This window comes from Chionomys nivalis, chromosome 9 (genome assembly GCF_950005125.1).
Source record: "Chionomys nivalis chromosome 9, mChiNiv1.1, whole genome shotgun sequence".
In the NCBI taxonomy this organism is placed as follows: Eukaryota; Metazoa; Chordata; class Mammalia; order Rodentia; family Cricetidae; genus Chionomys; species Chionomys nivalis.
In genome coordinates, this window is record NC_080094.1 from 53,342,912 (window position 1) to 53,367,413 (window position 24,502).

The 24,502-nt window shown below is 43.3% G+C and overlaps 1 protein-coding gene across 4 annotated transcripts in view; it reads left to right on the plus strand.

The window, feature by feature from the left end:
- The first annotated feature begins 1,846 nt into the window (after positions 1-1,846).
- The window catches only part of Tp53bp1 (tumor protein p53 binding protein 1), a 71,184-nt gene continuing 48,528 nt past the window's right edge, over positions 1,847-24,502 (plus strand). For 2 of the 4 annotated variants that reach the window (XM_057781963.1, XM_057781962.1), the window contains exons 1-10: positions 1,847-2,032; positions 2,601-2,785; positions 3,006-3,099; positions 3,709-3,793; positions 12,608-12,732; positions 14,401-14,559; positions 17,071-17,197; positions 18,706-18,869; positions 22,250-22,376; positions 23,049-23,143. In XM_057781963.1, coding sequence (XP_057637946.1) covers positions 2,026-2,032; positions 2,601-2,785; positions 3,006-3,099; positions 3,709-3,793; positions 12,608-12,732; positions 14,401-14,559; positions 17,071-17,197; positions 18,706-18,869; positions 22,250-22,376; positions 23,049-23,143 — 1,168 coding nt within the window. In that variant the 5' untranslated portion in view covers positions 1,847-2,025. The remainder of the gene's footprint in view (positions 2,033-2,600; positions 2,786-3,005; positions 3,100-3,708; positions 3,794-12,607; positions 12,733-14,400; positions 14,560-17,070; positions 17,198-18,705; positions 18,870-22,249; positions 22,377-23,048; positions 23,144-24,502) is intronic. The other 2 variants (XM_057781960.1, XM_057781961.1) reach the window with 2 other exon arrangements.

Here is a 24,502-nt window from a genome sequence, read left to right on the forward strand (position 1 = left end):
ATCTTAATTAATTAAACATTGAATTTTAATGTGTTCTTCTTAGTTCTATGAGTTGAATTTTGTTAGACTTATTTTTATCTATGAAGACCTTTGCTTGCATGTATGTTCACTGTGTCCATAGGGGCCAGAAGAAGGCATGGGGTTCTCTGGACCTAGAGTTGTGAGCCACTGGGGAGTGCTCTGTGGGAACCAACATTAGTTTCCCTATTCCTAGACCTAGTCGGTGTCTTCCCTCTCAAGTTGAGCAGATGGATTTTCTTAGTGCTCTGGTATAGTTGATGTTGGCTTGATGTAGATTTTTTTTAAATCATTTAAACATTTTTATTTATTCATATATTTTATGTATATTGGTACTTTGTCTGCATGTATATCTGCACACCAGAAGAAGGCATCAGATGGTTGTAAACTGCCATGCGAGTGCTGGGAATTGAACTTAGGATCTTCGAAAGAGCAGTGAGTGTTCTTGATCACTGAGCCATTTCTCCAATCCAGTGGATATGTATCTTTTTTTTTTTTTTTTTTTTTTTTTTGATTACATTGATTTGGTCTCTAGTACTCAGTGGCATCAGAAGCAGGGAAACACAGCAGTACTCAGTTATGAATGGCTTTAGGATTAAGAAGTGAGATGTGTCTGCAATTTGGGTCGTTTTTGCTCTTGTTGTAAAACATTCTAGGGCAGGAATTCTAGCTAGAACAATAATAGGTTCTAGATTTTTTTTCAGAACAATTTCATTTAAGCCAATCCTTTTGTTCCCACAAGCTTGTATATGAAGACAACATGCTTTGTTTTTGGGTTATGAAAGTATGAACACTGTTATTTATAACAGCAGAGAGAAGATTGGCTGGTAGGAAGCGCGTCTCTAAGCGTAGCTTATTTCAAGAGCTGAACTGGGCATTTATAGAAGTTGAGACTCATGTATGGGCTGTGCCTAAATAATTCTGAGTCTGGAGTAGAGAAACTACCTCCTGTTTAATGCCTACTATGTATATACTTGGCTTTGTGCTTGATGCTTCCCCTACTGCCAGCTGCTTGGTTAGAATTCTAGCCCAGATCCAAACGGCAGTTTAAATTAAAATGACAACGAAACCACGTATGTCTCTTGGGCTCAGTTCATTAATAGTTGTCACAGCTGCCACACCCTTTATAAGACCCTGACACCATAATTAGGATAATTAAATCCCTGGGCCTGGATCTTTTAGGTCATTGAGTTAGTAAGGGCGACAGCTGTTCTCTTTGCCACTAGTTTGAGAATCACAATGCTCAGTTCTTTCAACGAGAGGTACAAGTGTCGGAGGCTGCTGCAATCCCCTAAAAGAAAGGGCAGGGAGACTCAAACAGGAAGCTTGAAAGGGAATGGGAACAAGAAGAGTTACTGGGGCCTTCAGACAATGTAAAATAACAAAACCAAAACTGGCAGAGACATAGAGTGGGAAAACTGAGGCCCTTTGAATCCAGGCAGAGGTCTACGGAGGGGATCCTGATTGACACCGGCAAACCCCATGGAGTCTTGTCTCTTCTATTTCACCATCTCTGGAGTACTAGCTATTCTCAATCCTCCTTCTCTTTGCCCTTTCTTTGAAAAGCCCGGAGGCTGTCCTTTTCCATGGAAGTCAGCAAAGGGGTTAATACTCTCAAATGTGAGTCGTGAGTACCCCTGTCCTGCAGGCAGGGTTATCTGTTTCATGCTCTCTCAATGTCCCTTTGGTTCTTCAAGGGTACTGTCATTCTGGCTGTATTAGGGGGAGGGCCTGCGACGTCCATGCTGCCATGGAAACGCACCGCCGTGTTCCTTTTCTTACGCGGGGGGCGGGCATTCCGTCCCAATCACCTATCGTCTACAGGCTTTCTTGAGTGGCGGGCCGTAGCAGCGAATGGGAGATCCGATACTGAGTGACGTGCCGGGAAAAGGGGGAGCTCGCGGCTGGTGGCGGCGGTGGCGACAGTGGCGACCTGGGGACAGACCTGGAGGGGCCTGGGGAACGTGCAGAGACCTCTAGATCCAGCGCGAGGGACCTCCCGCCGGGATGCCAGGTACTGCTGCGAGCAAAGCGGGGCGAACTGGCCGCGGAGGTCCAGGTGGCAGTCTTGAAGGGCTGCATGCCTGGAGGGGGCGGGGTGGCAAGCATGGCGGCGGTGACGGGGACGGGGTTGGAGGGCCCGGGGAGGGGGTGGGGAGGCGGTCGCCGCGGTGATCCTGAGGCCGTGTCAGGGCTGCGGGCTTCCCGCCTAGCCGAGGTTGCGAAGAGGTCTTCCTGGGGCTCAGAGGAGGCAAGACGCGGGGAGAGTTGTGGGGGGATGGAAAGGGGCGGGGAGAAGAGGTGAGGAAGGAGGGAAGGGTGTCTGCGGGAAGGTGAAGAGAAAGGAGGGAGGGAGGGAGGGACCGAAGGATTCAGAGACTCGTCGTAAATAATGGAGAAACGTGGGGTGAGGAGGTAACTGGGAAAGTACTTGGAGCGTTTGCAAATGCGTGCTACTTAGAGGAGCCCTAGACTGGCCCCTTCCTAGCTCTCCACTTCCGCCCTATTATTTAGTCTTAGATGGTGTGAGGAAGGCTTGTAGGGTTACTCTCCAGTACTGATCTTTTGTTATTCCACTCCAGGGGAGCAGATGGACCCTACTGGAAGTCAGTTGGATTCAGATTTCTCTCAGCAAGATACTCCTTGCCTGATAATTGAAGATTCTCAGCCTGAGAGCCAGGTGCTGGAAGACAATGCGGACTCTCACTTTAGTATGCTGTCTCGACACCTCCCCAATCTGCAAATACACAAAGAGAACCCCGTCTTGGTGAGTGATGCTGAATTTGAAAATGATTGACCTGGAGTTGAGTTCTTATTTTTCACCTCCTAATCCAAACTAACCTGAAACCCTCGCATTTCGGAGATCACTATCTTTTGAGTAAAGTTTGGTGGGAAAAAAATAAAACCAGCATGTTCGCACACACACATTTTGTCCATTTTGCACTATTTCGTATTCTGTGAGGATCTTACATGTGTGTATTTTCTAGGATATTGTGTCGAATCCAGAAGAGCCAGCTGCCGAAGAGCAGGGAGACAGTCATAGCTCATTCAATGAACATCTGAAAGAAAACACAGCTTCAGGTGAGCAGTTCGAAGCTCAAATCTCTTCTGCAGTGTTTAGGTTGGAGCAGGGTGATTTAAACACACAGTTGGCATGATGTGTGTCAGGGAGCCTCGTGTGTTACCTAGTGTACAGTAAGCCTTCAGCAACTCATAATGTCTTGATGTGCCAGATTAGATTGGTGTTGCCTAAATTCCTGATTTAAAGTTTGGTGGCAGATGTCTTTTGTGTACTATCCTGTAGTGATATTTCATTTGTATTTTAATAAATAAAGCTTGCCTGAAGTTCAGCGAGTTAAACAGCTGCACTGACCAGCCTTACAGACCAAGCAGTGGTGACATACACCTTTAATCCCAGTAGCCATACTAGTTTGCCATAGAAACCAGGCGGTAGTGGTGCACGCCTTTAATCCCAGCCCTATAGAGGAGGATAAGATGGGAGGGGACAGCTCACACACAGTCTCATTCTGAGATTCCTGGAGGCAGGATCGCCGGTTCAGACTGAGGTAGAGGTAAGAGCCAGTGGCTGGCTGTTTTGCTTTTCTGACTTTCAGGTTGAACCCCAGTTTTTGTCTCTGGGTTTTTATTAATCGTGCTACACTATCCAATTACTTTCTTTTTTTTTTTCAGACCCTGTGGATTCTTCTCACTTGGGCACATGCGGTTCCATCAGTCAGGTCATAGAACAGTTGCCTCAGCCAGAGAGGACAAGCAGGTATGCCACTGTGTGAAGGCATTGATTACAGTTTATTGTCCAGTCAACTCTTATCTGTACCTGCAGACTCTTTCCAAAGATAAAGAGATTCATCTTGTTTCTGTGAATTAGGGATTGCGATTTGGGGATCACATAGGAAGTATTGTCTTAGAATTGAGATCTGGGATCTCCTTTGTGAGGTAATACTTTGTGTAAGTACAATATTCAAATTGTAACGCATACCCTAAAGAGTATTCAGTTTCTGTTGTCTTACGAATATCATGATGGTGTCCTCTGCCTTAGGTCCGATACTGATTTCTGACATCTCAGTTAATTGTCTCCTTGAGCAACTGTGCAGTAAAGACAGTGTCTCTATTCCTGGGAAAACTGATGGGCAGAAAGTTAAACGATTTGCTTGACTGTGTTAAGGGGAGTGCCATTCCTTTTGGCTCCAGTTCTTTTTCTTACTATTCAGTGTTTCTCAGGCTCTGTCCCAGTTCTTCTAAGGTCAAAGAACACAGGCAACTTTAGATGACTTGAGGGTTAGGCTGAGGGAAAAGCTGAGAGACAGGCATGTTAGCCTGTCATGGTTCCAGCTGTTGCTGTCTCTGAAAACAAGGAGCTTTTTCTGGGGTGTTTTCTATGGTATTTGCACTTGCCTTTCCCCTCCAGTGGAAATGGGTGTTTGGAGACAGTCAGCCAGCTAGTGGGTTCGTCTTGACTGGTGCATAAGTTTTATTAGACTCATAGTGGTTAAATATATTTGAAGGGGTTTGATTTAAGAATGGGATCCTGGTGTGGTCTTGTACAGCTTTAACTCCAGTGCCACTGGGAAGGAACAGGTAAATCTATGTGTATTAAAGAGCCTGGTCTACCAGGAGAATGCTAGCTCAGCCAGGGCTGTAGAGTGGGACCCTGTCCCCCATCCCTCCTCCTACCAAAAACAAAAAGTTAATGAAAAAGAAGGAGGTAATTTCTCATAAAACTTGCATTTCTGGGTTTTGGGATTGGTAGTCATTAATGGCTGCAGTTTGCTCTAGTCCTGGGAGCTCACTGTTACAGGGGGACGCCTCAGCTGGACGTTCTTTGTCACAGTGCTTGTTCCTATATCCAGCTGCTTCACTTAGCTATGACAAGAGTCTCATTCTGTAGCAAAGACTGTTCTGGAACTCACATGTAGTTTAATTTGACTTCTAATCACTTCAGTTTGACAGTGATCCTCCTGTCTCAGCTTCTGGGTTGCTGAGACTCCAGGGGTGAGCCTCCATACCTTATGCCACTCACCTGTCATTTTTCTTTGCTTTGGTTGATAGTGTCTTTGAGGAATACATGCTGGGCTCAGGTGTGCTTTTGTGGCTTGTGACCTGGGATGCGTGATGGGGAGTAGAAGTGGGCATGTCCCATCATAAACACAGCAGTGGTTTCTGGGGTGGTCTGTGCTGCTTTTCCTTGTTGAATCGTTGCGTTGCTCTTGTTCTTTATGTAAATACAGATTTTATGGTCATGTTCATTAAATGTTCAGTCACTGTGGCATGTACTTTAGAGGGCTGTGTTTTCATGAGGTTTGAAACTTAATAGGGGGAGGCCTAGTCTTTTTCTCAGTCCTAAATTGCAATTATGGTTGTTACAAAGAGAACAAAATACAAATAATCCAGGCAGAAGTAAAGGAATGCCTCTTTGAGGAATGCAGTCTAAATAATAAATGCAAATATGTTAGTAACAGTTAAGAGGCCGAGGAGAGGCTGTAGGTAAGAGGAAGCTCTTTCCAGAGAGTAAATTTTATGTGCAGAGGCCACAATGGTGGAAAGAATTTGAGGTGACCCAAAAGAATGGAAGTTCTTTAATACACACACACACCACACACGCACACCACCAGTCACGCACTGTCGCCCCCCCATCACAAACAAGTACACATCCACATAGAAGAATATTTGATAAGCAGATTAAATAATCTGCTTATTTTAAAATTCCCACGGACTGAAGAGATGGCTCAGTAGTTAAGAGCACTGGCGCTGCTCTTCCAGAGGACCTGAGTTCAATTCCCAGCACCCACATGGCAGCTCACAACCTTCTGTAGTGGGATCTGATGCCCTCTTCTGGCATGAAGTCTTATATGCAGATTCAGCGCTCATTATGTAAAATAAAGAAATCTTTAAAAGAAATAATTTCAAAAAAAAAGCTGTTCTTGTTTTCCCTAGTGTTCTGATGATATAAACTGATGTTTCTACATAGGGGCTGCCCTACAATATAATATGGAAAGAAAATACAGCCGGGCGGTGGTGGTGCACGCCTTTAATCCCAGCACTTGGGAGGCAGAGGCAGGCAGATCTCTGGGAGTTCGAGGCCATCCTGGTCTATGAGAGCTAGTTCCGGGACAGGCACCAAAGCTACAGAGAAACCCTGTCTCGAAAAACCAAAAAAAAGAAAAAAAAAAAAAAAGAAAGAAAATACATATATTAATTTTTCCACTAAATATTTAAAAATTATTTTTCTATATTTTGTGCGCGAGTGGAGCAGATGCACACATGTAGTGTTGCTGCCAGAGGGCAGCTTTGGGGGGGCGGGGATCAATTCTTTTCTCCCATGTGGATTTTGGGACTCAAACTCAGGTCTACAGGCTTGGTGGCAAGTGCCTTTACCCACTGAATCATCTTACTGGCCCCAAATATTATCATTTTAGAGATTCATTCTTATGACAGGTGTTGGTAGCTTAGGCCTTTAATTGCAGCACTTAGGAGGCAGAGGCAGACAGATATCTGTGAATTTAAGGCCATCCTGTTCTACAGAGCTAGTTCCAGGACAGTCAGGGCTATACAATGAAATTCTGTCTTAAAAAACAGCAGCAACAAAGAACCAAACCAAAACAAAAAAGACTTTTTATGTTTTATTTAAAAATTTTTTGGAGATTTTATTTTTATTTTACATATAAAATATGTTTTATATATGTGTATGTATGTCTGTGTACCACATGCATGTAGTGAGTGTAATGAGGCCAGGAAAGGGTGTTGGAGTCCCTGGAACAGATGGTTGTTGGCTGTCACATGGGTGCTAGGAACTGACCCCAGTCCTTTGGAAGAGCAGCCAGTGCTCTTAAGTGTGGGGCCATCTCTCCAGTCTTACATATTTATTTTCATATTTTATTTAGAGCTTTGTGTATTTTAGTTAGGCAAGCTGTCTACCACTGAGCTAGATCTAAAGCCCCCATGAAGCATACTTAAACTGAGATAATTGTACATTCACATGCTATTGTACGAAATAATACAGAGCTCATTATGGTGGTACATGCCTGAATTTTAGTACTTGGGAGGCTGAGGCAGGGGAATCTCAGCCAACTTTGGAGTTTGAGGCCAATTTGGACTACATAGTAAGTTCAAGAATAATTTAGGATACATAGTCAAAGAAAGAAAATTAACAAGCAGAGAATACAGGAGAACCTGAGTATGCTTTTTTTTCTTTTCTTTTAAATATTTATTTATTATGTATACATACAATATTCTGTCTGTGTGTATGCCTGCAGGCCAGAAGAGGGCATTACAGATGGTTGTGAGCCACCATGTGGTTGCTGGGAATTGAACTTAGGACCTTTGGAAGAGCAGGCAATAGCTCTTAACCTCTGAGCCCTCTCTCCAACCTCCCCCCCCCCCCAGTATGCTTTTCCCTGTACAAAACTGTAATATTGCAGCCAGGGTACTGTGAAGGCCCACAGCACTCACTCAGATTTCCTGCTGTGTTGTGTTTCCAGTGATCATATGTGTGGATCATATGTGTAGCTGCCACTACAGTCAAGGGGCTGCACAGTGGTGTGCAGATGCTACTGCTCTTTCTGTGGTCATACCTCCTTCTGCTGTACCTGAACTTTTAGCAATAATTTACCTATGTTCTATTTGTAAAATTGACTTCCAAATATTATATAAATATGCAAGTGTATGGGATTGGCTTTTTTCTGTCAGCATAACTCCTGGGAGATCCGTCAAAGTGTTACCTACCATGTATCCGTTATTCCTTCCTTCCAATCTGAGTAGGCTTTTAGAGAATGTCAGATATGCCATTATAGGTTAAAGCATATTTTTTTAAGTTTTTAACTATTGTGAATAAAACTGTTACAAATATTTGTGCAAATTAAATTTTTTTGTTTATTTATGTCTTTGTGCATATGTGTCTGGGTGTACATGTGCTGGTCAGAGTACAGCTTGATTTTCTTCTACACGAAGTGGGTCCTGGGGATTGAACACAGGCTGTCAGGCTCAGTGTGTGTGTATAAATGTATATGTATATTTACACAAAGACCAGGGACATTGCCTAACAGGCAAAGGCTCCTACAATTTTTTCTTTTTAAATTTTTTTATTTTTTGAGCTCACTATGTAGCTCTGACTGGCCTGGAACTTGCTACGTAGGCTGGGAGGCCTTGAACTCACAGATCTGCCTATTTACGCCTCCTGAGTACTGGCCTTAAGGTACGACTGCTGCCTGGCACCTCATGTAAATTGTTTATGGGAATATAAAGTTTCTTTTCTTCAATAATGCCCAGCCTTAGTTGCTTGACTGTGTGGTAGTTGCGTGTTTAGTTTTTTAAAGAAACTGCCGGACTGTTCTGGACTGTCTCTGTTACCCAGCAGTGTGGCGTATTCTACCTTCTGTTCTCCCCAGCTGCTAGCGTGCCACTGTTTTTGTCTTTCGGGATGCTCAGGGTTGAACTTGAGACCTCAATCAAGCTAAGCTGTGTTTTGTGACCAGCTTATACTACCAGCCAGCTCCTTCACTATTTTTTTTTTTTTTTTTTTTTTTTTTTTTTTTGGTTTTTCGAGACAGGGTTTCTCTGTGGTTTTGGAGCCTGTCCTGGAACTAGCTCTTGTAGACCAGGCTGGTCTCGAACTCACAGAGATCCACCTGCCTCTGCCTCCCGAGTGCTGGGATTAAAGGCGTGCGCCACCACCGCCCGGCTCTCCTTCACTATTTTTACATCTTAATATAAACAAATTAAAAAATAGTTTTGAAAGTGTCGTATGTATCACAGGCTAGCCCTCAAACCTCAACCCCACTGTCTAACTGAGGATGACCTTGAACTTCTTTTGTTGTTTTTTCGAGACAGGGTTTCTCTGTAGCTTTGGAGCCTGTCCTGGAACTAGCTCTTGTAACCATGCTGGCCTCGAACTCACAGAGATCTTCCTGCCTTTGCCTCCTGAGTGCTGGGATTAAAAGGTGTGTGCCACCACCTTGAACTTTGTTTTTTTTTTTTTTAAATTTTTAATTTTTTTAATGATTTATTTAACTTTATGTTCATTGGTGTGAAGGTGTCAGATCTCGTGGAACTGCATTTTCAGACAGTTGTGAGCTGCCATGTGGGTGCTGGGAATTGAACCGGGGTCCTCTGGAAGAGCAGTCAGTGCTCTTAACCGCTGAGCCATCTCTCCAGCCCCCACCTTGAACTTTTGATGCTCCTACCCCTGCTCCAGTTATGTGGTTCTGAGGATGGAATCCACAGCCTCATGCTCTCTAGGCAAGCGCTTTCCCAACTGAGCGAGCCCTCGTCACTGTGTTTGAGTCATTTGATAAGTATATAGAAATATCTCCTTGTAGTTTGAATTTTCATTTTCTTAATGGCAAATGTGGTTGAACCTCTTATGTGCTTGTTTGTCATCTGCCCTCCTCTTCAGGGAAATATCTGTTTATGTCTCTTCCCCATTTTTAAATTGAATTATTTTATTTCTTCACTTGCTTGCTTTCTTTTTTCTTTCTTTCCTGTCCCAGGAATTGAATTTGGGGCCTGTGCATGCGAATCACGTTCTCTACTGCTGAGCTGTGTCCTAGCCCTAGTGTGTCTTGAGGGTGCTTTTAAATTCTGCTGTGGTCCTTTGTAGTGACGTGGTTTGGTCTGTAAATATTTTTGCTGTGTAGCTTGTCTTGCCATCTCTCCATAAGACTTTTCACAGAGCAAGTTTAAAGTTTTTATGACATTTGTTAAGTATTTCTCAATAGGATAACATGCCCGGTTTATTTTTAAAAGCCCAGCGTAAGCTGGGCGGTGCTGGCACACACCTTTGATCCTGGCACTTGGGAAGCAGAGGCAGGCAGATCTCCGAGTTTGAGGCCAGCCTGGTCTACAGAGTGAGTTCCAGGACAACCAGGGCTACACAGAGAAATCCTCTCATGGGGAGCCCGGCGAGATTCTGAGATTGGAAAGTAGGATTTGAAGATGGAGCCTATGGCAGGAAGGAGGAGGTAGCGATGGAGAAGATGGAGGAGAAACAGTTTAGCTGGAGATGGCTTGAGACTGAGCTACCCATTAGGAGTGGAGATGGTGCAGGCAGTTCTTATGCTGGCTGGAGAGCTACACTGTAGAGTCGTATGGATGGTGCAGTATTCAAACCTGGGAGCCAGGGGTGGTGCACACCCATGACTCCAGCACTCTGCAGGCTGAGGCAGTGGGATCATGGTGAGTTCAGAGTTAGCCTGAGAACCACATATTGTGTTCTAGGCTAGCCTGGGCTATGCAGGTTGAGACTTTCTTAAAAAGAATTTCAAACTGAGTCTGAGTAAGAGGCCGAATACAGCTGGAGAAGAGGTCCAAGGGCTAATTGAGCGCACCTCCACTTCACTGTCAGTGGTGGACATAAGGAGCAACTGTTGACAGGCAGACGGCCAGGGGTGTGGTTGTCAATGGTCTCTCTCTTTAAGTTTTTCAAAAATGTTCTGTTCTATTTGTGTGTGCGTGCACATGCACATGTGCGTACCGTGACATGTATTTGGAGGTCAGTGCAGCTTGTAGAAGTTGATTTTCTCCTCACCATGTGAAGCCCATGGGTTGAATTCAGGTTGTTACTTTCACTGTGTGATTTCAGAGAATGAATCCAAGCAATCAGACTTGGTGGCAAGCACCGTTACTCCAAGAGCCATCTTATTGGTCCAGAGTTTCCCTTTTTCTTTTTTTAATTTTTTAAAAGATTTATTTATTTATTATGTATACAACATTCTGCCTGCATGTATGCCCACACGCCAGAAGAGGGCACCAGATCTCATTACAGGTGGTTGTGTGCCACCATGTGGGTGCTGGGAATTGAACTCAGGATCTCTGGAAGAGCAGCCGGTGCTCTTAACCACTGAGCCATCTCTCCAGCCCCCTCCATTTTTCTTTATTGAAAATTTATTTTTATTTTTAATTAAGTGCATGTATCTGTGTGGGTTTGTGCAGGTGGTTTTGGGGCTAGTGTAGGTCAGCAGAGAGCATTGGGTCCCCTGGAGCTGGAGTGGCAGTCAGTTGTGAGCTGCCTGAGATGGGTATTGGGAACTGAACTTAGGTCCTCAGTAAGAACAGTGTCTGCTGTTAATCACGGAGCCACCTCCCTAGCCCAGGTTCTTATTTTATTTTTTTAATATTTATTTATTATGTATACAGTGTTCTGTCTGTCTGAATGCTTGCTGGCCAGAAGAGGGCACCAGACCCCATTACAGATGGTTGTGAGCCACCATATGGTTGCTGGGAATTGATCTCAGGACCTCTGGAAGAGTAGTCAGTGCTCTTAACCGCTGAGCCATCTCTCCAGAACGAGAGAGATAAGTACATTTTGGTTCATCCTGTGGATGTGTATACTTTGTGAGGGACTGGCACGCTCATAGTTGTCATTTGAGTATTTCAGCACTGTCCCCAAAATGTAAGGATAGCATTGTAGGTGATCACAGTACTGTTACACACCTACAAAAATAATAATTCCGAGGGCTGCAGAGGTGGCTCATCAGGTAAGAACACTTGTTAGTCTTGCAAAGGACCCAGGTTTGGTTCCAGCACCCACATGGCTCACAGACATGCATAACTCCAATCCCAGGGGCTATGACAACCTTCTTCCAATGTCTGCAGGTACCATTCATACACATGGTACACGTACATACATGTAGGGAAAACACTTGTATATTTTATATATACATAAAATACATAAAATATAAGCATACACACAAATAATTCCATACTAATAATATAATTTAGATTTGTATTTTCCCAGTTGTGTCTTTTATACTTATTTTTTGCATTTAAGTTTCAATGCAGATTCAAATTTTTTGTTGTTGTTGTTTTTTGTTTTGTTTTGTTTTTGTTTTTCAAGACAGGATTTCTCTGTAGCTTTAGAGCCTGTCTTGGAACTCACTCTGTAGACCAGGCTAGCCTCGAACTCACAGAAATCTGCCTCTCTCTGCCTCCTGAATGCTGGGATTAAATGTGTGCGCCGCTACCGCCTGGTAATTTTTTTTTTTATTTCAAACTTTTTTTTGGGGGGGGTAGGCAAGGTCTCTTATGTTGTCCTGGCTTTACTGGAACATGCTATGTAGACCATGCTGGCTTTGAACTCACTGAGATCCGCCTGCCTCTGCTTCTGAGTGCTGGCTGAAGCTGTGCCCAGAATGTCAGGCCGCACCCTTCTCTAGCCCTAATTTCTTCTGAGGTTAATAGACTTCTTAACCTTAATTTTATTGAGATTCTTTGGTGTGGTCTGAGGCTTCTTACCAAAGTACTTGTGAATTTTAATTTAGAGTGTCCCTGACCACCCAGCACACATTTTTTTTTTGTTGCCTGTTAATTCTTTTCAATGAAAGATTTTTCAATCTGTGATCATAAGAAAAAAATTAAATATATTTTTGCTTTTCTTCTCTTAGTTGTGTTACTTAACTTGGCATAGTGTTTTGAATCATAACCTTTTAGGTACTTTCTACAGGCACTGAAGCCAGAGTCTGTTTACTTTTCTAATCTGCATAAAAGATAATTGGGATGTGAGGGTCTTAGCAAACTCCAGTGCACTTTGCGCAGAGCCTCTCTGGGCATATCACACGATCGCGTTCTTCCCCTGCAGTGTTCTGGGAGTGACGGTAGAAGCTGCTTCTCTTCTGGAGGAGAAGGAGGAAGAGTTGGAAGAGGAGAAGGAAGAGGTGGGAGCAAGCGCTCCTGATGCTGCTGCGTGCTCCCTTGGTGCTGAAGGTAGCCTGTGCCCTTTCAGAATAGTAGATTCTTCTCATGTCCTTTTACTGTGAACACACAGGTAGCTAAATTTCTCTTTACCGTGTAATAGATTTTTCATGATTAAGCTAAGAATCACTAAGGAATTTGCCTAGTAATTTAAGATGTCTCACTTAATTTGATGACCGAATTTTCTGTTAAACAGCCTTCCAAAGCCATGATAGAATACCCCAGAAAAGTTTTGGAAATGTCACTGATTACTTTCGTGACAGGACAGAATATCATAGTTGGGTGGACATGGAGTGAAACAGTTTTACCTCACAGTATTTGGGAGACAAGGGAGAGAGAAGGGGAGCCAGGGCTGCCCAAGCCCTAATAACCTAATTTCCTCCCACTAGGCCTCCTCTTCAAGGTACCTGGTGTGGTGTTCTCTTGTGATCTTAGCAGTTAGGAATTGAGAAGAATTGCCTTGCCTTTGAAGCCAGCCTGGCCTATACAGAGTGAGACCCTGCTTCAAAATCAAGAAAAAAAAAAGGTTCCACCACTTCATAACGGCACCACATGCAGTGACTAGCCCTTAATTCATGCCCCTTGGAAAAAATAAAGACCCCAAACATAGCAGTAAACTGGCGTGGTAAGGCTCTCCTAGAATTCTAGGCTCAGGAAGCCTGAGGCAGAAGGGTTAGGAAGTTCAAGGCCAGGTGTGACTTTGTAGCGTGATCTCTCAAAACAAAGAAACAAACAAATGAATTATTCCTCATTGATGGGCTCCCTTTCTGCATTTTGTTTCTTTCTCATTTTGCATTTATTTTTCAAGTACCTTTGGTTGGAGTTTTGGTGTGTTTACAGATTATTGACATAGTCTATCATTTTAAATGCTTATAAGGCTTTATGGTACCCATGTTTTTGCTTTATTATATACCCCCTTTAAAAACTGCATTTTATTATTATTTAATGATGTGTGTGTGGGCATGCAGTGCACATTCTATGGCACTACATGTGGAGGTCAGAACCAACTTGTAGGTTCTCTCCTTCCACCACATAGATGCCAGGGAATCAAACTCAGGTTGTCATGCCAGCCAGGCTTGAGCAGGAGTCTGCCTGCTGGGCCGTTTAGCTGGTCCCTTCCCCTTATTTTAAACTTACTTATTAATTATTTTTACAGTACAGTCTTACATAGTCCAGGATAGCCTTAAGTCCACTGTTTGGCTAAGGATGGCCCTGAACTTCTGATTTCCCCTGCTTGTGCTTTCTCAGTGCTGCTGTTAGAAGTGTGTGCTACCGAACCTAGTCTAATAATTTGATTCCTTACTTTTCCCCCTTCTTTTCTTGGGGCGCTTGGGATTGAGCCCATGTCCAGCCCCTTAATTTGTATTGTTTTGTGAAAATTATGTGTGACAAGTCTTTGGTGTGAGACATTTAAGGTCTTCCTCAGTAAAGGGTACTTGCCAGCAGTGTCTGATGGCCTGAGTTCTGTCTGTGGAACCCACATTGTGGAAGGAGAGACTTGGCTCCTGCATGTTGCCTCCTGACCTCCACACTTCAACTGTGATGTGTATGTGTGTGTCTGTCGTGCACAGAACATATAAATGCAAAAAAATATTTTAAACACTCCTCTCTAGAAGACAGTAGCTTGCATGTTGATAATGTTGTGGGGTGGTTTCTAACTTCTTGGAGTTTTGTTCCTAGATTCTGCTTCATCACAGTTGGGCTTTGGGGTTCTGGAACTCTCCCAGAGCCAAGATGTTGAAGAACATACAGTGCCCTATGATGTCAACCAAGAACATATGCAGTTGGTTACCACTAACTTGGGCTCTACCGAGCTGTCTGATGTGGATGCAAATACTGGTACGAAATGTGTTTTCTCACATGTGGCGTTGATTATCCCTCTGGAACAAGTTTCTTTTTTTTTCCTTAAGATGTTTTTCCTTTTTTTTTTTTTTTTTTTGGTTTGTGTGAGTTTCGCCATGTGACTCTGACTGGTCTGCATCTTGCTGTGTAGGCCAGGGTAGTCCTGAACTCAGATTCACCAGCTTCCTCTTTGAGTTTAGGAAAAATAGAAGTAATTTTAGGTTTATCTTTTTTATTTTATGTGTGTGAATGTTTGGCTTTCAGGTATGTATGTGTACAGCATGTTTGCTTGGTGCCCACAGAGGTCAGAAGAGGGCATCAGATTCCCTGGAGCTGTAGTAGAGATGGTTGTGAGCCACTGTGTGGGTTCTGCAAATGACACGTGGGTATTCTGTGGGAGCAGTAAGTGCTTTTAATTGCTGAGTTATGTCTCCAGTATCACACCCCCAACATGGTGGTTTGTTGGTTTTTTTGTTTGTTTGTTTGTTTGGTTTTTTGTTTTTGTCTTTTTCAAGACAGGGTTTTTCTTTATAGCCCTGCCTGTTCTAGAACTCACTTTTTAGACCAGACTGGCCACACACTCCAGAGAACCACCTGACCCTGCCTCCTGAGTACTGGGATTAAAGGCATGTGCCACCATGCCCAGCTTCTCAATAAGCTATCCAAATTCATATATCATAAGTTTGCAGAGTAAGTAGTAATTTTTTTTGTTTGTTTGTTTTTTTTTGAGACAGGCTTTGGAGCCTGTCCTGAACTAGCTCTTGTAGACCAGGCTGGCCTCGAACTCACAGAGATCCACCTGTCTCTGCCTCCTGAGTGCTGGGATTAAAAGCATGCGCCACCACCGCCCAGCTGTAAGTAGTAATTCTTGTCAAGTGATGGCTTGTAGACTGACATTTTCTCTAAGTAGGCCATTAGTTACTTTCTTTTTTGGGATAATACCTATATATTTTAAAAACTAAATTTATGTGTATATGTATGGTGTCTGTGAGGCCACAAGAGGGTGTCAGATCTCCTGGAGCTGGACATACAGGTGGTTGTAAGCTACTCAACATGGGTGCTGGGGATTGAACTCTGATCCTCTGAAAAAGCAGCAAGTACTCTTAACCACTGAACCCTTTTTCCAGGTGTGTGTGTGTGTGTGTGTGTGTGTGTGTATCTGTATCTTTGTATATGTATGTACATTTACATATTTAAGTTACATTTTTATTCTTTGAGAATTCCATACAATATTCTTTGATTATATTTACCCAGCTCCTCCCAGGTCCTGCCCTACCCACCCAACTTCATGTTTTCTCCTTTCTTCCCTCTTTTTGAACAAAACCAAAAACCTGTGCAGTCCACTTTGTGTTATCTGGCTCTTCTTGGCCTGCCCTGGAGGTTGGTTTATATACTAGGGGTCATGCCATTAAGAAAGCTGAGTTTTGCTCTCCTATTAGCAACCAGATGCCTATAACTCCCTAGGGGTGGAACTTTATGCATACCTTTCTCCTTCCATGCTAAGATTTTGTCTGGTTTGAGTTTGTACAGATCTTGTGTATGTATGTTCTTGCAGCCCCTGTGAGCTCATATATGTTTTCAGTGTTGTGTTTGTAAAACACGGTTTCCTTGAAATCATCTACCATCTCTGGCTCTTACAACTTTTTACCCCCTCTTCTATATAGATCCCTGAACCTTGAGGGGAGAAGTGTGATATAGACATCCCGTTTAGGACTGAGAATTCCAAAGCTTCTTATTCTCTGCACGTTGACCAGTTGTGGATTACTCTGCTAATGGCCATGTTCTAGTAGAAGAGGCTTCTTTGATGAAGGACAGAGTGATGCACTGATGTCATTAGGAGTCATTTTATTGCTGTGGTCACATAGCAGAGTGACAGAAATAGATTTTCCCCCTATGGCCTATGACCTGTCTAGCTTCAGGTTCTTGGTTTCATTGACAGTGTCAAATATGGGTTCTGTCTCATGAAATGGGCCTTGAATACAATTTTAAAAATTAGTTGGTTACTTCCATAACATTTGTACCACTATTGCACCATTAGGCATAACTTCCTAGGCCGGTGGTTGTTGTAACTGGGTCATGGCTTGGTGAGATTGAGGATTGCTTTCTTCTGTTAGTAGCCTGCATAGCACCTTCTAGCACCATGAATACCAGCCAGCAGGTGTGAAGCTTCTAGTTGAGAACTAGCTTGAATTCTCCACGTTCTATGACTCAAGTGTGTGGTGTCTTCAGTGACAGGGTTATCCTCAGATTCTAGGGCACAACTGATAGTATTGACAGTAGACTGTGATGTTTGGTAGGTCTCTGGAACCATTTCTGGCATTGGGGTTTTATTTGGCAGTGGATGGTGTCTAATTGGGGTATTGTCCCTCTTTGTGTAGCTCTTGGTATTTTAAAGTTAGACTCATTTCTATTAAGATTTTTACTTTTTGAGAATCATTTGGAGCTGCCTCAAATATTTTGAAAAGTTAAATATCTGCTTTGTATCTTTTTTTCTTCCTATCCATTAAGCAGTTCAGTGTGAAGAACAGTCCACTGACGGTACCTCCATGGTAGAACTCAGCAAAGACATCCCTGTTACAGTACAGCCTGATAAAGGTATCCATGTGGTAGATGAGCAAAATCTACCACCTGCAAGGTAAGCCGTGCTCTCTCTAAAGATCTCTTTGCGATTTTACTGTGGATATAGAAACAGTATTAGAAATTGCTGATTCCCACTCATAGTTGCTTATGCAGTCTTACTGTGTGTGCTTCATCCTAATTCAGGCCTATTACAAAGGTACATTATTTCTTCTGTAACTATAATCCTTAATCTTTGGTTGACACTCTGTCTGGGTACTCAGGGTCACTATCTATTCGTAGGAGATCTTTTTTGCATTTCTGGGGCTAATAGAGACTTAAATGAGTCAGACAGTGCTGCCACATGCCTTTAATTTCAACACTTGGGAGGCAGAGGCAGGCAGATCTCTGTGAGTTTGAGGCCAGCCTGATCTACAAAGCTAGTTCTAAGACAGCTGGGGCTATACTGTCTCAAAAAAAATCAAAAACCAAAAGAAAAAAAAAGCAAACCAAATGGAAAAAAAAAAGACATAGATGAGTATTATATTGGAAACCTGTTAGTATTCTTGAGCTCCAGGTTGTTTGGGTTGTTAAATATTATCTTTGTGTTAATTTATGGCGTAGCTAGATCCAAGTGTTCTGGCTCTTAGCTCGGTAGGAATGGGATATACACTCTGCTCAGTTTGTGGTCATTGTTGTGCCCAGAACTATACTGACTGGCTGGTGGCAGGGGTGAACTGGGACGCTTTCAACCTGAAGGAAGAGGAGCATACAGTGTCTGTTTCTTGTTTCCTTCTATAGAAAGTTGGGCATGGGGGCCTCAGCAAAGGTGATTGTCATGACTTCTTAGGTTTTTTTTGTTTTCTATTGAAACAGTGTTTTTCTATATAGCCCAGGCTGGCCTTGAGTTTGAAAGAATTCCCCTGCCTCAACTTTCTTGGTGCTAGGATTGTAGGTGTATGTCCCACTATGCTCAAATAAGACTTTTCTTTAGAAAGCTTTTATTTTAGTTAAATTATTATTATTATTATTGTTTAAACGGGTCTTACTCTGTAGTCCAGGCTTTCTTCAGACTTACTGTGTAGCTGAGGTTGGCCTTGAACTCACAATCCTTCCATTTCAGCCTTTGAAACACTAGGATTACAGGTATGACCCACAGGCCTGGCTTTTCTGTTAGTCTTGCTTTCCCATTTTTCCTTGGTAATAGTATAGTAAGTAAAAGTCTCTGGGAAAGGGCCAAGAATGTGAGTCTTCCAGTGTGTAAGGAATCCTGGAAACAGTCAGCAGGCAATAGATAATATATTTGTGGCGCCAGTGAAGAGAAAAGCCATATCAGTTCTGGATAATTTGTAGCAATTCTCAGTCACTTGTCACAGGTGTTGGAGCAGACAAAACTGAAAAGAGGTATGGCTGGTGAAAGGGGGCGCTGGAGACAGGCTTCCAACACCTGAGGACTCTTCTTCACTTTCAGTAGGGCATGGAGATGAGAGCTCTTAGAAACTTTAAAATTGTTAGATTTAAACTTTTCTTTTGGAAGAGGGAACTTTGAACTAGCAGTCCTCATCCTTGGCGGTGTGGGTCTCGTAGGTCGGAAGATCTGCCTTCCAGTCCTCAAGCTCCTGTTGCAGCTGTAGAAACAAAGGAGCTGGTGCCTGCCCACGAGCTGCTAGGAGGGGAGCTGCAGGTCCAGACCTCCTCGGAGCCCGAGGTCTCGTCAACTCAGGAAGACTTGTTTGAGCAGAGTAAAGCAGGTAGGCTGGCTGGCTGATCTTCCTCCTGTCTTAAGTTTCTGTTTCAGTTCTTAGGCTGCTCTGTAAGAAGTACTCTTTCGTAGGTATAATATGGAAGAAAAATATATTCCTAGCTAGTGAGGAGGACTTTCAGAGAACATTAACTAGTCAATTTTTTATGTAAATTTCACCCTTTTAGAAACAGGTATTAAAAATAGTAATGAATCTAGTAAACTTGGGTTTATGGATAGAGTTGCCATTTCTTCTGTCCCATTTACTATGTTTTTCTTACTCATTTGGGTAGCAGTTTACTTACCTGTTTATTATTTGCCACAAAAAACAAATTAAGATCTAGAAGAAGGGCCCTAAAGTTTAGAGTGTAGACCATTCCATAGTCTCAGGAAGTAAGAATGCTTCAGTGAGAAGCCAGGAGGGAAGAAGGTTGTGTCCCCTTGTATTTTGTGTTGTGCTTGGTGTGTAAGACATCAGCAGGCACCCACTGAAGCTATCAGGGTGTATTTAAAGCATTTCTTTATAGTGAAGGATCGTGCAGTTTCAGTCTAAGCTGATAGTCTCCATCTAAGCGAAAGGGCCAGTAGAGAACTTAGTATCGTCAGTCACTATGGCTGCTCATAGACTTTAGAAATAGTACTTAGTAATTTCTGTCTCCTTTGAGGAGGCTCAGGTTCTAATCATGAAAATTGCTGCATTCATACCATCAGGTGTCATGCGCATTGTTTTGACTTCTCCCATCTGCATCATGGCATGAGCTTTCCTTCACCTTAGGTAGACCTTGGAATAAAAGGCTCGCTTGCTGTTTTATTGTAGAAGCATCACGAGAAAGAAGAGCAGCCAAGCAGAGGTATAAGGATTCTGGCTTTTCCTCTCTATAATAGTTATTTTTATCATTCTGTGACCAAAAAAAATCTGACAAAAAGAGCTGAAAGAAGGAAGATTTGGGGCTGGATAGACGACTCAGTGGTTAAGACTGCTCTTGCAAGAGGGTCATTTCCCAGCACCCACATAGCCCCTCCCCATCTGTTGTAAGCCCAGTTCCAGGGATCTGTTGCTTTCTTCTGGCCTTTATGGGTTCCTAGAGGCATACAAACATACACAGAAATTAATAGATAGGTGAGTAGCTTTTTAAAAACAGGAGTTTATTTTATTTTATTTTTTTGGTCTCATAGGTTTAGAGTTTTCGTCCCCATGTCAGGGGGATTATGGCTATAGGGCAGAGAGAAACTGGTCACAGTGTCCATGCTCAGGAAGTAGAGCTGGATTCCCGTGGGGTTGGCTGCATACATATATACATTCAGAGAGGGTGCTTCCTCCTCAGCTAAGGCTTTCTGGAAATACCCTCATAGACACACTCAGAGGTGCGTTTCCATGGTGATTCTAAATGCAGCCAAGTTGACAAAATTAATCATGACAGCTCTACCCTCTTTTCAGCTTGACACAAACACATCTCTTTAGATCATAACATTTTGCCCTAGCCCCTAAAATCTCATTTTCATCTCATATTGCAACTGTGTTTAGTTTTTCAAAAGTCCCCATAGTCCTTAATAACCCCAGTATTGTTTGAAAGTCTAATGCATCTGAGACCATATCTCCTAACCACAACCCCTAGAAAGCAAAAAAAAAAAAAAAAAAAAGAGGAAAGCCAATGTTCTCAGTTCAAAAAGAGGCATGGGGGCAAAGCTAGGCTAAGAGCCAGCAGGGCAAACACCAAACCCATAGCTCCATGTGATTGGGTTTGTGATGTTGTCATCTGGGCTCTAACAGATTTGAATGCTCCCTCCTTCTGCTCTAATGCCTTCAATTCAATGTAGGTGACCTCTCTGGTTAGCTCCGCTGTAGCTTTTCTTGGTAGATGTCCTACGTTTTGGCTTCTCAAACATTCCTGGGTTCCCTATTGCAACTTAGGTTTCTCCTTCCCAGCTTCGTGCATGGTCTTGGAGAGCCTTGTTGCAGGGAATCTTAACCCCTCCACACATTGCCTGGACTCAGCAGCTTTCTGAAACTTTGGTGCTAGATTCAGTGACTCTCTTGCCTCTCCATCTTTCATGCCTACAAAAACAGTACCATGTGGATGATACTCCCAGTTCTGCCAGCTTCAGATGTAGCACAGTTGCAGCAACCTCTTGGATCACAGTTGCAGCAACCGCTGTGTCTTTGAGGGTGCCCTTGGAAAAACATTTCCCTAGGCAGCTATTTTGCCGCAGGGAACCCATGTTGTGGCATTGTCAGTTTAGACTTTTCCTTTCAAATGAGTGGGTGGGGTTTTACCTGCTGTTGTCCCCATTGAAAACACGAAGAGGTTTCTCTTTAAGTGGCACGATTTAAATGTTACAGATACTTTCCCTGTACTCTGTCTACAACTTTAAATCCTTGCACGTTTCTCACGTCTTTGTTCCCTTACTGAATGGGGACCGTGAGCGGAGTGCTTTCCCGAGTGCAGTGCAGTTTCTTCTGTCAGGCAAATTAGTCCATTCATTACATTTTTTTTACTTCCCTAGAGTCAGGTTCTTAACATTGTAGCTCTGGCTGCCCTGGAATTCACTCTGTAGACCAGGCAGGCCTTGAATTTACAGAGATCCACCTGCCTCTGCCTCTCAAGTGCTGAGAGTAAAGGCGTGTGCCCACGACATCCAGCTATTCCATTACTTATGAATTCAGCCTCAAGTTCTTAGGACATGGGTACAGTGCAGCCAGATCTTTGCCAGAATATATCACTGCTGGCTTATAGTTGAGCTCTGGAATATATCACAAGTGGTTCATAGTTGAGTTCTAGAATATATCACTGGTGATTCCATTCCCAGTAGAGTCCTTGTTCCCCTAACTTTGAGATCCAGGCTTCTCCTGTCTTCACCTTTTTTCTGCTTGGTCTTCTTAGACTCTCCCCAGGAATGGCCTGCTAAGCACGGCTCCCAGGGCTCTACATCTGCAAACTCTTACACATTTCTCGTATAAACCACCTCCAAAGGCCTGGAATCCACAAGCCAGGTTCATAACAGGCTAGGCCCCAATTCTTGGTACCAGTTTTTAGGATTATTTTTCTCCTGATAATGATAGATTGTCTGATACACAATTCTCAGACATGCACAGAAGTGTGTTTCTAACCATCACTGTCCCTAAGCTTAGATTATAGTAGAAAAGACCAGGAGCTCTGTTAACCAATTCTTTATTAAGGAAACCTGAAACGGGTTGTGGGTGGGGTTTATGTTGACTCCCGATTTGCGTTCTGGTGATGTCCCATTGAGTTGGGCTGCCACCCGAAAGGACTTCTGTCCCCTGAAGTGTAACAAACTGGGTATTGCTGTTTTTGTAGCACTCAGTAGGTCCCCCACTCAGTGATGTCAGTCTGAGAAGTAAACACAACTCTAACTTTTCTCCCCCACTAGCTTCTGATGGTTGTTCTACTCCTTCAAGGGAGGAAGGTGGGTGTTCTCCGGTTTCTACACCCGCCACCACCCTGCAGCTCCTGCAGCTGTCTGGTCAGAGGCCCCTTGTTCAGGACAGTCTTTCCACGTAAGTAAACCTGAAACGACCTGGAGAGCCAGGGTACCTCTCAGACCAGAATTCCTTTCAAAGCTAAAAGCTAGAATCCAGGCCTTAGGAGTTTTGGGGCAAGAACTTAGTGAACTCTTAAAGTATGTACATACGTTCTGCTGTTGGAGGCTGTATGGTGGATGCCGAAGGTTTCACTAGGCAATGAAATGCCTTGTCTGTCATTCAGGGCAATCATTCGTGCCTCCGATTGCTAGCATTTCTGTCACTTAGCAGTAGTAGAGAAGAGAGAGTAGGTTGTTACAGTCAGCAGTAGCTAGGGAAAAGAGGTTTGCTTTTTGTTTTTTTGTGCTTGCTTTTGGTTTTAAATAAAAATGTGCACACTCTTCATATTGTGTAAAAATGAAGTAGAGATTTTTATGTCTCAGTTCTGTGAATTAGTTTTCAGCTTTTGGTTGTCCTGTTTCTTAATCATGATGTCCTTGTGTCTAGATGTCCATTTTACCCTTACTCTTGAAAGAACTTAGTGTTTGAGAACTGTCTGAGTCTTAGGTTGCTGGTCAGGAGAAATGCTATTCTATTAAGTATATATGCTGTTAAATATGTGAGCTGGATATTTTTGTTAAAAAGTCGAAGCAAATGTCAAATGCTTGGTCGCAGTCAAATAACCTGTCATTCTCTCTTTATATAAAGGAATTCCTCAGATCTTGTTGCTCCTTCCCCTGATGCTTTCCGACCTACCCCTTTTATCGTTCCTAGCAGTCCCACAGAGCAAGGAGGGAGAAAAGGTGAGCTGTTGTGATGTGTGTGTTCATTTCAGCCCAGGAGAGGGGCAGTGTCCCGCCTCCCCAGTGCGCGCTGCTTTGTCCTTTACCACACTGTTCCTGAGACTGTCCCTAGTTTCCCGGGACATGGCCTAGGATAAACCACTCTTAGCTCTTTGCTTTTTAAGCATAGATCCTTCTAAGATTTTTCCACTATTTTGATTTTGAGAAAAATGCTCTGGTAAGAATTTTTATGTTTTTAAAATTGAACCCAATAAGAAAGTGTGGGGAAATACTGGATTGGTTATTAATTAATTATCTGTTACCTTCCAGTAACATGCTAACCTGTTCCTAGTGAGAGAAAAACCAACAGTTGTTTCTTGGGCTTTTTAATTTTGCTTTGATTAAAATAATCAAAGGGTGGCTTGAAGGAGGTGATAACAGTTTTGACTTGCTTTCCCTTTTGAGGACTTAGTATTCCCCACCCCCAGAAGTCTCATGTATCCCAGGCTCTCCTCAAATTCCCTCTGTAGCTGAGCATGCCCTTGCACTTTGAATCCCCTGCTTTCACCTCCTGAGTGTTGGAATTGTAGATGTGTGCTGCCATGCCGTGATTTGGGTGGCGCTGGGTATCTGATCTTGGGCTTCGAGCATGGTAGGCAAGCACTCTGTCCTCAGCCTAGATCCCCAGCCCACTTATTGGCTAAATGTCTGTTAATTCTGTTTCTTCTTTTCCTCTGTTTTGTTTTGCATTTGAGATAGAGGTCTTGCTATGTGGCCCAGTCTGCCCTTCAGGTAGAGATCCTCTCCTTCCCCTTCTGAGTGCTAGACTCACCTTTGTAACACTGTACTTGGTGCTCTTTTTTATTCACACATGGATAAGGCTGCAGAGGCTCACATTATTAATTAAACACTTAGCTTATGCCAGATACTATCATTTACTCCAGATATTTCTGCCTTCCCCCAAGAATCTGCATAAAAATTCTAAGTAGCTGTTGCTTTTATCTCCATGTTGTGTGTGAGAACATGGAGTCACAGACTTCATAACTAGTGATGGAGTTAGGGTCTGAACTCAGGCACTTGCCTCTGAAACTTTTGTTTTTACCTGACATATGTTCTCCTGTGACGGCCTGCTGTCCGTGCTGCTGATCCCGTGAGTATTGAGAAGTACTCCACGGGTGACTTAGCCTCTGTTCCTTCCTTCTCTGTTTGTCTATTTTCTCGGTTGTAGGAACCCGAGCAGACCAACAGCATTCTGACTGTTTGTGTCATTGGCGAAACCCGGGCAGAGCAATAGCATTCTGACTGTTTGTGACATTGGCGAAACCCGGGCAGAGCAATAGCATTCTGACTGTTTGTGACATTGGCGAAACCCGGGCAGAG